The sequence below is a fragment of the Eleutherodactylus coqui genome, chromosome 3, assembly GCF_035609145.1.
Source record: "Eleutherodactylus coqui strain aEleCoq1 chromosome 3, aEleCoq1.hap1, whole genome shotgun sequence".
Lineage (NCBI taxonomy): Eukaryota > Metazoa > Chordata > Amphibia > Anura > Eleutherodactylidae > Eleutherodactylus > Eleutherodactylus coqui.
The window spans coordinates 207,746,335-207,759,496 of NC_089839.1; the positions used below are offsets into that span (position 1 = coordinate 207,746,335).

General features: G+C 45.8%; 1 protein-coding gene across 2 annotated transcripts in view; it reads left to right on the forward strand.

Annotated features, from left to right (window-relative positions):
- LOC136619955 (inter-alpha-trypsin inhibitor heavy chain H3-like) overlaps window positions 1–8,272 on the forward strand; it is a 41,604-nt gene extending 33,332 nt beyond the window's left edge. For both annotated transcript variants that reach the window (XM_066594672.1, XM_066594673.1), the window contains 6 exons: window positions 29–70; window positions 1,696–1,812; window positions 6,701–6,869; window positions 7,239–7,384; window positions 7,773–7,848; window positions 8,089–8,272. In XM_066594672.1, the coding sequence (XP_066450769.1) occupies window positions 29–70; window positions 1,696–1,812; window positions 6,701–6,869; window positions 7,239–7,384; window positions 7,773–7,848; window positions 8,089–8,209 (671 nt within the window). In that variant the 3' untranslated portion in view covers window positions 8,210–8,272. The remainder of the gene's footprint in view (window positions 1–28; window positions 71–1,695; window positions 1,813–6,700; window positions 6,870–7,238; window positions 7,385–7,772; window positions 7,849–8,088) is intronic.
- The last annotated feature ends 4,890 nt before the right edge of the window (window positions 8,273–13,162 follow it).

A 13,162-nucleotide genomic window follows, 5' to 3' on the forward strand; every position in this document is an offset into this window, starting at 1 on the left:
CCACCTTCTCTCTTCTTCTTTATTTCAGGTCCTGACAGGCTGATAATGGAGACAATTGTATCACCAGAGCGTAAGTTGTAACTGTTGCAGTAGATTGTGTTAGTTCTTGCCATCACCAAACCCCAACTCCCAAACTAAAACCCCTAGAATTAATGGACGGTGGAAGAGATTTGTCAGTATTGCCCTAAGGGGGTAATGTTCACCACCGTGTTTTCACTGCGTATTATCCTAGCTTTGCATAGCCGCGTGATACGTGGTTAATAGAGTTAAGAAATTCAATGGACTTTCATTGATCTATGCACATATCTGTATAGACACTGTGTATCAGTATGCACAAGAAATAGACCACAGTATATTCTATTTATCTGCGTCCCACGCAGCGTGAACCCTATGCAATAGTATAGGCAGCGTTTGAAATGCTGTCCATACACAATATATTGCATATGGGCCGCATTTTCATTCGCAACCCTGTTGAAAAACAGAGCGGGGAATTAAAAAAAAAAAGAGTCACACTGTGCATGTCCGTGTGCTTGTAATATGCGGGCATGCGCAGTGCATTCGCAGCCATATGCGGTTCTGCTTCCTGCAGAAATCAGCTCAGTGCACAAGATCACTGATCAGGTGAACAACTGATCAGTAGTGTGTACCAGGCGTTGGTGGCTTATCCTAAGGTTAGGCCATTAGTGGTCTACAACTGGACAACCCCTTTAACTTTAATGGGGCTAGGGAAAGGAGCCAAATACCAGTGCTCTGCTAACTCTGCTGGTCCCATTGGAGTGGACGCTTTTCAGAACTGTAGATAAAAGTGCAAAAGGTGTCTAAAACGCGTAGGTTTATATTTCTAAAACATTTTACTTCTTTTTATTATTAAGGTAACAGAAAAATTATTTTACAAAGGTAAAAAGGTCTCTGCCTATACAGAATTATCACATCTTATCAGAAAGAATAAACAGTGGGGTAGCTATAGGGGCTGCAGCGGTCCCATTATTACGGGGCCCTCATTGCGACCAGCAGTTGTGCATAGGGGATAACTTTATAACTTGACACAATCCCTTCAAGAGGCTTGTGCCTCTTATTACACTAGCACAATGTTTAATAGACCGCTGTTTAAAACTCATGTCCTGTAATGAATTTCATACAATTTCTGTTGGAATTTGGGTGAATTTTGCTCCATCACAGATGTGGGGGGAACCAATGTGGTACCCTCTCATCTATGACATCAGTGTCAGACCAGAGCGTGACGAGATGATAAGACTTGGCAACAATAAGGTCCATGATGGGTCGTACAAGACAAGTCCAAGGAGGCAGAGAAGCATGTGGGGGTGAGGGGTTAACTATGTTTTTTTTAAAATTGGGTTATTTTATTAACATGCTATCAGTCCGTGGTGATGATATTATCTGTTTGAGGATTATGCTTAAAGTTTTTAGGCTTTTCCTCCTTTCCACATCCCTCATGCTTTACACTTCAGCTTATTTCCCCCCCCCACCCTTTTTTAGCTACGTGTAAGCCTACATTTCTCCTCCCCTAAATTCAGCAATGTATTGAGTGATTATAATGTATAAACTGCAGGTGCACATAGGTTGAAAGAAGGGTCCTCAATGAGGATGTGGAGTCTTAACGAGGATGAGAGGGGAGGAACCTTAACGAGGGGGCTGGGGTTTCATATTATTATTTTTTTCTTTCTTTTCTTGCAGCTATTTGTGAGACTTTCCACATTGTATTACGAAATCTGAATGATACAAACAGAATCTGTTTCCGGATCACTGAGGCTCAGAATGTTACAGTCAACCTGTTCCACCATGAAATGACAGGTGGGTGATGTCTACACTGAATGGCCCCCTTATTAGAGACCCTCGTCCCCCACTTGTAGCACGTTGGACTCCTTTGGCATTCAGAATGGCAGCAATATCCCGTGGTGTGGATTCCACCAGGTGATGAAATCAGTCTGCAGGAATATCGGCCCCTGCGGACAGAAATCTGGATCCATCTGACCAGGCAATATTTTTTTGCGCTCTTTTGCCAACTGGAGCCTGCAGTGATAAAAAGCGTAGATGTAGTGACGGATGTACGGCGCAGTGACAAGAAGGAGAGGTGTAGTGACGAATGTATATCGCAATGATAGAATGCATAGGTGTAGTGACGGATGTACGGCGCAGTGACAGGAGGCATAGGTGTAGTGACGGATGTACGGCGTTGTGACAGGAAGAATGGGTGTAGTGACAGATGTACGTTGTGGAGACAGGAAGCAAAGGTATAGTGACAGCAGTATGGCTCAGTGACAGGATGCATAGGTGTAGAGACGGATGTACGGGGCAGTGACAGGAATTATAGGTGTAGTGACAGATGTATGGCGCGATGACAGGAAGCATAGGTGTAGTGATGGATGTATGGCGCAGTGACAGGAAGCATAGGTGTAGTGACGGATGTATGGCGCAGTGACAGGAAGCATAGGTGCAGTGACGGATGTATGGCTCAGTGACAGGAAGCATAGGTGTAGTGACGGATGTATGGCGCAGTGACAGGAAGCATAGGTGTAGTGACGGATGTATGGCGCAGTGACAGGCAGCATACGTGTAGTGACGGATGTATGGCGCAGTGACAGGAAGCATAGGTGTAGTGACGGATGTATGGCGCAGTGACAGGAAGCATACGTGTAGTGACGGATGTATGGCGCGGTGACAGGAAGCATAGGTGTAGTAACAGATGTATAGTGCAGTGACAGGAAGCATAGGTATAGTGACAGATGTATAGTGCAGTGACAGGAAGCATAGGTGTAGTAACAGATGTATAGTGCAGTAACAGGAAGCATAGGTGTAGTAACAGATGTATAGTGCAGTGACAGGAAGCATAGGTGTAGTGACAGATGTATAGTGCAGTGACAGGAAGCATAGGTGTAGTGACGGATGTACGGCACAGTGACAGGAGGCATAGGTGTAGTGACGGATGTATGGCGCAGTGACGGATGTACGGCGTTGTGACAGGAAGAATGGGTGTAGTGACAGATGTACGTTGTGGTGACAGGAAGCAAAGGTATAGTGACAGCAGTATGGCTCAGTGACAGGATGCATAGGTGTAGAGATGGATGTACGGGGCAGTGACAGGAATCATAGGTGTAGTGACAGATGTATGGCGCGATGACAGGAAGCATAGGTGTAGTGATGGATGTATGGCGCAGTGACAGGAAGCATAGGTGTAGTGACGGATGTATGGCGCAGTGACAGGAAGCATAGGTGCAGTGACGGATGTATGGCTCAGTGACAGGAAGCATAGGTGTAGTGACGGATGTATGGCGCAGTGACAGGAAGCATAGGTGTAGTGACGGATGTATGGCGCAGTGACAGGAAGCATACGTGTAGTGACGGATGTATGGCGCGGTGACAGGAAGCATAGGTGTAGTGACAGATGTATGGTGCGGTGACAGGAAGCATAGGTGTAGTGACGGATGTATGGCGCAGTGACAGGAAGCATAGGTGAAGTGACGGATGTATGGCTCAGTGACAGGAATCATAGGTGTAGTGACGGATGTATGGCGCAGTGACAGGAAGCATAGGTGTAGTGACGGATGTATGGCGCAGTGACAGGAAGCATAGGTATAGTGACGGATGTATGGCGCAGTGACAGGAAGCATAGGTGTAGTGACGGATGTAGGGTGTGGTGACAGGAATCATAGGTGTATTGACAGATGTATGGCGCAGTGACAGGAAGAATATGTGTAGTGACAGATGTACATCGTGGTGACAGAAAGCAAAGGTATAGTGACAGTTGTATGGCACAGTGAGAGGAAGCATACGTGTAGTAACAGATGTATAGTGCAGTGACAGGAAGCATACGTGTAGTAACAGATGTATAGTGCAGTGACAGGAAGCATAGGTGTAGTGACAGATGTATAGTGCAGTGACAGGAAGCATAGGTGTAGTAACAGATGTATAGTGCAGTGACAGGAAGCATACGTGTAGTAACAGATGTATAGTGCAGTGACAGGAAGCATAGGTGTAGTGACAGATGTATAGTGTAGTGACAGGAAGCATAGGTGTAGTGACAGATGTATAGTGCAGTGACAGGAAGCATAGGTGTAGTGACAGATGTATAGTGCAGTGACAGGAAGCATAGGTGTAGTAACAGATGTATAGTGCAGTAACAGGAAGCATACGTGTAGTAACAGATGTATAGTGCAGTGACAGGAAGCATACGTGTAGTGACAGATGTATAGTGCAGTGACAGGAAGCATAGGTGTAGTGACAGATGTATAGTGCAGTGACAGGAAGCATACGTGTAGTAACAGATGTATAGTGCAGTGACAGGAAGCATAGGTGTAGTGACAGATGTATAGTGCAGTGACAGGAAGCATAGGTGTAGTAACAGATGTATAGTGCAGTAACAGGAAGCATACGTGTAGTAACAGATGTATAGTGCAGTGACAGGAAGCATAGGTGTAGTGACAGATGTATAGTGCAGTGACAGGAAGCATAGGTGTAGTGACAGATGTATAGTGCAGTGACAGGAAGCATACGTGTAGTAACAGATGTATAGTGCAGTGACAGGAAGCATAGGTGTAGTGACAGATGTATAGTGCAGTGACAGGAAGCATAGGTGTAGTGACAGATGTATAGTGCAGTGACAGGAAGCATAGGTGTAGTGACAGATGTATAGTGCAGTGACAGGAAGCATACGTGTAGTAACAGATGTATAGTGCAGTGACAGGAAGCATAGGTGTAGTGACAGATGTATAGTGCAGTGACAGGAAGCATTGGTGTAGTGACAGATGTATAGTGCAGTGACAGGAAGCATAGGTGTAGTGACAGATGTATAGTGCAGTGACAGGAAGCATACGTGTAGTGACAGATGTATAGTGCAGTGACAGGAAGCATAGGTGTAGTGACAGATGTATAGTGCAGTAACAGGAAGCATAGGTGTAGTGACAGATGTATAGTGCAGTGACAGGATGCATACGTGTAGTAACAGATGTATAGTGCAGTGACAGGAAGCATACGTGTAGTGACAGATGTATAGTGCAGTAACAGGAAGCATAGGTGTAGTGACAGATGGATGGCGTGGTCACAAGAAGGACAAATATAGTGACGAATGTATATCGTAGTGACAGAAGTCATAGGTATAGTGACGGATGTACGGCGTAGTGACAGGAAGCATAGGTGTAGTGACAGATGTACGTTGTGGTGACAGGAAGCATAGGTATAGTGACGGATGTATGGCGCAGTGACAGGAAGCATACGTGTAGTAACGGATGTATGGCGCAGTGACAGGAAGCATAGGTGTAGTGACAGATGTACATTGCAGTGACAGGAGGCATAGGTATAGTAACAGATATACGGCGTAGTGACAGGAAGCATACGTGTAGTAACGGATGTATGGCGTAGTGACAGGAAGCATAGGTATAGTGACAGACATACGGTGTAGTGACAGGAAGCATACGTGTAGTGACAGATGTACGTCGCAGTGACAGGAGGCATAGGTATAGTGACAGACATACGGTGTAGTGACAGGAAGCATACGTGTAGTGACAGATGTACGGCGCAGTGACAGGAAGCATAGGTGCAGTGACGGATGTACGGCGCAGTGACAGGAAGCATAGGTGTAGTGACGGATGTACGGCGCAGTGACAGGATGCATAGGTGTAGTGACGGATGTAGGGTGTGGTGACAGGAAGCATAGGTGTAGTGACAGATGTACGTCGTGGGGACAGAAAGCATAGGTATAGTGACAGATGTATGGCGCAGTGACAGGAAGCACACGTGTAGTAACGGATGTATGGAGCAGTGACAGGAAGCATAGGTGTAGTGACAGAAGGCATAGGTGTAGTGACAGATGTACAGCGCAGTGACAGGAGGCATAGGTGTAGTGACAGATGTACGGCGCAGTGACAGGAGGCATAGGTGTAGTGACAGATGTACGGCGTGGGGACTGGAAGCAAAGGTGTAGTGATGAATATACGGTGTGGTGACAGGAAGCATACGTGTAGTGACGGATGTACAGCGCAGTGAGAGGAAGCAAAGGTGTAGTGACGGATGTATGGCGCAGTGACAAGAAGCTTAGTTGCAGTGACGGATGTACAGCACAGTGACAGGAAGCATAGGTATAGTGACGGATGTACGGCGCAGTGACAGGAAGCATAGGTGTAGTGACGGATGTATGGCGCAGTGACAGGAAGCAGGTGTAGTGACGGATGTATGGCGTAGTGACAGGATGCATAGGTGTAGTGACGGATGAATGGCGCAGTGACAGGAAGCATAGGTGTAGTGACAGATGTATGGCGCAGTGACAGGAAGCATAGGTGTAGTGACGGATGTACGGCGCAGTGACAGGATGCATAGGTGTAGTGACGGATGTATGGCTCAGTGACAGGAAGCATAGGTGTAGTGACGGATGTATGGCTCAGTGACAGGAAGCATAGGTGTAGTGACGGATGTATGGCGCAGTGACAGGATGCATAGGTGTAGTGACGGATGTATGGCGTAGTGACAGGATGCATAGTTGTAGTGACAGATAAACGGCGCGGGGATCTTTGTGAATACCCTTTAGGTATTACAGATCTTGCCTTTTATGACCAGTCAGCGTCCATTTGCACATTTCTGCTGTTTGCTATGGATAACAACCGCTGTTCTCCCTGCTGCCGCTTATCACCTGGCAGTAAGTGATGTCAGTAATCCCGGAGGATACTGCAGCATTTTCTCTGTTCTCCAGGTGTCACAGTGAACGGTAAGCTGAGCGAGGACGGCAGCGGCTTTGTAGGATTCGGCCTGGTGAATAAGGGAGCACGTCTGAAGGTTGATGTTAACTTAAACAATATCATCATAATTCAGGATCAAGACGTCACCCTCTATGACTGGACGGAAGCCATCGACAGCCCGGGGTCAGTGATGCCATAAATACTGGATAGAGTATGGTGCAGAATGGAGGTGGGGAGGAGTGCATAGTCTGTGGTCAGATGATGGTCCATTCATCTACATTTATTCACTGAAGTGTTCATACATTCATCCATCCCTTCATATATTTGTTTTCTCATTCATTCATGTTCATCTAGATTTTTTAAATTTCTATTTCATGAATCCATTCATTCTTATTTTTTCTCATTCGTTTTCATTCATCATTTTCCCCAGCGCAGGTCGGCCATCTTCCTATTCATTCATCAGTCTTCCCCCGTGGGTCGGCCATCTTTCTCCTCACTCATTGGTTTCTCTGATCTCTGTATGAAGTTTTGTGATCTCTGTTTTTATTGTAGAATTCTGAAAAAGGAAAATGAAGAAGTGACTTTTCCTCTCAGTATCGGAGCCAATTGTACAATCGCTCGCAGGAATCAGTCGCTGCTCCCCTCCATATCTATAGACGGCGGATACGCAGTAGTGAATCACACCATCGGGGTGGTTGGTATGTTGTGATACTGAGTTATTGCCAAAAACTAGAATAGGATGAAGCAGAATGTAGTAATGGAAGAGAAAGTAATGCAGAAGTGGAAATTGGGGGGGGGAGGGGGTAAAGGAAGGTAAAAGCAAAAGAGAGAATGGAGGAGGAAAAGGAAGAAAAATTGGGGAGGAAAAGGGGTGGGGGTAATAGGGGAGCAAAGGGAGGTAAGGGGGAAATGAGGGAGCGAATGGAGAATGGAGAGCAAAAATAGGAGAGGAGGAAAGAGGGAAATAAAAGAAAAGACCCATGAAGAGGGGGAGAGGATGGATGAGATGGGACGGGTAACATATCAGGGAGGAGCTCTTCCTTAATGACAATGTAACAGACTTCTGTATCATTTCTTGACTTTCAGGTCAGTTCATTAATCCCGGTGTAAGGCTGAGCTCTGACTCCCTCGGCATCGGTCCGTTCACCCTCCCTGTTCACAGGTATAAACACAACATTATTGTATCCAGATGTCACTGTGTGCCCGGAGATCTCCGACATCCGCTGTTGTCTCCCCTGTCCCCTGTAGATGACTTACTGTCCTCTATTCTCCTTCTTTCCCTTACAAAGACTTCCAAGGAAATCCATTCTATTTTTGACAAAATGGCGGCCAAATATGTAAATCTGGACTGGATGGGGCGATCGTGGACAGCCATCATTAATTTGCACTATTTTCTGTTTAGGCTCAATGCCTGCGGTGAGGAGCTCCACGGCAACTGCCATCTTGTCGGCCTCAGCCTAGGTAACCTGCTTGGAGGAGACGGATACATCGTACCCAATATCTTCACAGTTCCACCAAAATAATGATAACAGGAATGAGAGTGGCACAAATAACCCATGACCTGACATTAAATATGGTTTCCCTTGTTTGTTGTCAGTAATCATTGTACTAACGGTAATGTGATGGCCTGTAGATACTGGAGATCAGCGGAAGTGCACTGATTGATTGTAACAAACCCACAGCTGTAAGACGTATTAGGTCTGTGCAGGGAGAGGGAGGAAGTGAGCTGTGACCATCACCTATACACTTCTATAGGAGAGAATTGTGGGCATGCTCTTGGGTCATAGACAATATGGTCTGGACCTGACACATTGAATTCCATAGGTAAGTGTTGTGGGCATGCTCTCAGGAAAACATTCAAAAAATTGCCCTAGGAATATAGGGTTATATTGAAACAATTCTAATTGCCAAAGGCAAAAAATACCTGAACGTAATATCTCCTAAAATGTAATCGAAATACTTTATTATTCAATATAGACGAAGACAACATCGAATGATATTTAAAATAAAGGGGCAAATGGTGGTAGCAGTGCAATGTAACAAGAGCAATTACACACGATACTAAATGATGACTGCTGGTCACATTGCACTGCTACCAACATTTGCTCCGTTATGTTAAATATCATTCAATGTTCTATTTCTCTGTTTTGAATAATAAAGCATTTTGATTATATTTTAAGGGATATTACCTTTAGGTATTTTAATAGGTATATTACCTTTGGCAATTAGAATTGTGTAGGTATTAGGGTGACTACCCACTAGCGTTTTTCTTCACTGCGAAATTTGCAGCGTTTTTTGTTCTGCAGGGGGTCTATGGGACTTGTAATGTTAAAATCGCGATCGCGCAAAATCGCGATTTACCGCAAAATCACGATTTTGCGCGATCCCGATTTCAGCTTTACAAGTCCCATAGCCCACAGACCCCTGCAGAAAAAAAAACGCAGCGAATTTTGCAGTAAAAACAACGCTAGTGGGTAGTCACCCTTAGAGATGAGCGAGCATACTCGTTAAGGGCAGATACTCGAGCGAGTATCGTCCTTTTCGAGTACCTGCCTGCTCATCAGAAAAGATTCGGGTGCCGGCGGGTGTCCCATTTTTCCACGCTTAGAATTGAACATTGAAGTTGTGACCCCTTTATTTTTCCTATTTATGATGTAAAGAATGGTTGTGGCAAATTTCATGTTTGTGCAGTTCACATCTGAGTTATTAGTTACATTACATATGGGGTCACTTACATTTGCATTTGGAATTAATTATTCAAGTTGTGACCCCTTTACTTCTATTTAGGACCTAAAGAATGGTCGTGCCAAATTTCACATTTGTACAACATCAGGAAGTTGGAAAATTAGTGGCGAGTTGGTCAGTTAGTGAAAGAGTGAGTCGGTCAAAGAGGGCTTTTATTATATATATATATATATATATATATATATATATATATACCCTGTTTCGGTGTATATATATATAGATGGACAGCCCCCTATCTTATTTCCGGGGTTGCACAGAACAAGCTCTTACACCATGTGCGTTACCGCTATTTCCTTCTATTCTGTAAGCTCTTGCCAGCCGGCCCTCACTCCTATGTTATGTAACTAATAACACGCATCTGAACTGCACAAACATGAAATTTGCCACAACCATTCTTTACATCCTAAATAGGAAAAGTAAAGGGGTCACAACTTCAATATTCAATTCAAAGCATGAAAAACTGCAAAAATCTGCTATACATGGGATAGTTGTTTTCTCAGAAACCATAAAGCCTAGGGAAATGATTTGTATGCTGAGGAGAATCTACCTCTCCTCTATTTGTATATACTGTGGACAATCTAACTGACTTCTGTGTGCATACTTAAAAGGCTGTAAAGTATTTAAGGAAGCAGCCATGGATTGCATGGGTTGAGCATGGCTTCTTAGGCTAAGAAAGGGCTGCAATCCCCAGTCTGGGGTTAAATCTGAATAAAAAGCGGCTTAACATTTAAGGGTAAAAAGTGAGCAGAGTGAGAGGGATGGTACATTCTGCAGAGGGACATCGGTACATGCAGCCTGAGGAGAATCTAACGCTCCACTATGCGTATACATATTTTATTCCTCAGTTCCTCTGAAGTAATCATTACTCCATAAAAATTTTTGTGCGAACAAGACGTAAACATCTGTAATAAGTTAACTTGGGCAAAGCCGGCTATATCAGCTAATGTCTACATAAAGCTGTATGAAGCAGTCACCAGCCATATCTCTGTATATACAGGTGAGAGGTGCAATAGGGTGTGTGGGGGATAGAGTGGGAAGAAGGGGGGCAGCTTTCCAAAGGAGCGTGAATAAGTAACGTAAATGGAGAAGAGTTAAATTGGGGAAGACGGAAGGCCTCCCTAAAAGGATGTGTTTTTAGGGTATGCTGGGTGCTGGGAATAAACCTGATTCTCTTATATGTTGGCGCTGCAAGAGCAACTCCATTCTAGATGCAACCCTGATCTGTTGGCTTTTCGCAGTTCACTGTCAAAGCCCACAACGTGGTGACGATTGTACAATTCAAAGGCGTCCAACGTCATAGGAGGATAACTTAGAATGAACCAAGCAGCCCGACTCATCCACAGTTCTCTATCTGGGGTTTGCAGACGTCACCTGCGATCTCTGAATACATAGCGGTACTGTAATCACTTAGACTGTCTACAGAGCACCTGTCAGAGCTGGTATCTACTGCTACATGGTCACTTTATGAGGGTAGTATTTGTCATAGCACAGCGGTCTTTATTCAGTACCACTAAACCTCAGTACTAGAGATGAGCGAGCACCAAAATGCTCGGGTGCTCGTTACTCGGAACGAACTTTTCGCGATGCTCGAGGGTTCGTTTCGAATAACGAACCCCATTGAAGTCAATGGGCGACCCGAGCATTTTTGTATTTCGCCGATGCTCGCTAAGGTTTTCATGTGTGAAAATCTGGGCAATTCTACAAAGTGATGGGAACGACACAGCAATGGACAGGGCAGGCGAGGGGCTATATGTTGGGCTGCATCTCAAGTTCACAGGTCCCACTATTAAGCCATAATAGCGGCAAGAGTGGGGCCCCCCCCTCCCAAAAACTTTTACTTCTGAAAAGCCCTCATTAGCATGGCATACCTTTGCTAAGCACCACACTAGCTACAACAAAGCACAATCACTGCCTGCATGACACTCCACTGCCACTTCTCCTGGGTTACATGCTGACCAACCGCCCCCCCTCCCCCCCACAGCGCACACCAAAGTGTCCCTGCGCAGCCTTCAGCTGCCCTCATGCCACACCACCCTCATGTCTATTTAGGAGTGCGTCTGCCATGAGGAGGAACCGCAGGCACACACTGCAGAGGGGTTGGCACGGCTAGGCAGTGACCCTCTTTAAAAGGGGCGGGGCGATAGCCCACAATGCTGTACAGAAGCAATGAGAAATCCAATCCTGTGCCACCGCCATCAGGAGCTGCACACGTGGGCATAGCAATGGGGAACCTATGTGCCACACACTATTCATTCTGTCAAGATGTCTGCATGCCCCAGTCAGACTGGTAATATGTACCTTAACAGTAACCGCGTTGGTGGTAATGTGGTGGTGACTGCGGACCTAGTAGCGCGGTTTTATTTTGTTGGTTTTCGGAATGTGGCCAGGATTAAGTGGGCCGTGGCGGGGGGATGGTGGGGGGGCTCTCTTGTAGTGTCGGTAAAGGTGAAATTCTTGGACTGCCACCAGACGAACCAATGCAAAGGCATTTGCCAAGAATGTTTTCCCTGTTGGAGGAGGAGGGGGATGTTTTTGAGGCACTACGTGTCCTCTCCACGTGTCCGTGGTTATATGCACCTTAACAGTAACCGCGTTGGTGTTAATGTGGTGGTGACTGCGGACCTAGTAGCGCGGTTTTATTTTGTTGGTTTTCGGAATGTTGGCAGGATTAAGTGGGCCGTGGCGGGGGGATGGTGGTGGGGCTCTCTTGTAGTGTCGGTAAAGGTGAAATTCTTGGACTGCCACCAGACGAACCAATGCAAAGGCATTTGCCAAGAATGTTTTCCCTGTTGGAGGAGGAGGGGGATGTTTTTGAGGCACTACATGTCCTCTCCACGTGTCCGTGGTTATATGCACCTTAACAGTAACCGCGTTCGTGGGAAATGGCCTCGCCGCCATCATGTCTTTGGGAAGCCTCTGTTTCCACACCCCAGAGACATACCATTAGCAGCGGTATAGGCAGAGTCCATAATTCGTAACATTTCAGCCGTAGCATTAGGACAGGCCCCACTAACATATCACTAGCAGCATTATAGCGGGAGCGCAGTCTTCATTCCATGTCAGCAATAGTAGCACTCAAGACAGGCCCCAGTAACAATTACGAAGCAGCAGTATAGCGGGAGCGCAGTCTTCGTTCCATGTCAGCAATAGTAGCACTCAAGACAAGCCCCAGTAACAATTCCGAAGCAGCAGTATAGCGGGAGCGCAGTCTTCGTTCCATGTCAGCAATAGTAGCACTCAAGACAAGCCCCAGTAACAATTCCGAAGCAGCAGTATAGCGGGAGCGCAGTCTTCGTTCCATGTCAGCAATAGTAGCACTCAAGACAAGCCCCAGTAACAATTCCGAAGCAGCAGTATAGCGGGAGCGCAGTCTTCGCTCCATTTCAGTAGCTGCAGTATAGCCAAGGCCCAAGTTACATTTATGTAGCTAAAGTGTAGGCCAACCCCACACACACTTCTGTACCATGAGTGCAGGCGAAGAACATACAAATTGCTATGATTACACTGTAGGTGAGGGCCCCAAAAAATTGGTGTACCAACAGTACTAATGTACCTCAGTAAAAATTGGCCATGCCCAACCAAGATGGCAGGTGAAACCCATTAATCGCTTTGGTTAATGTGGCTTAAAGGGGTTGTCCCGAGGCAGCAAGTGGGTCTATACACTTCTGCATGGCCATAATAATGCACTTTGTAATGTACATTGTGCATTAATTATGAGCCATACAGAAGTT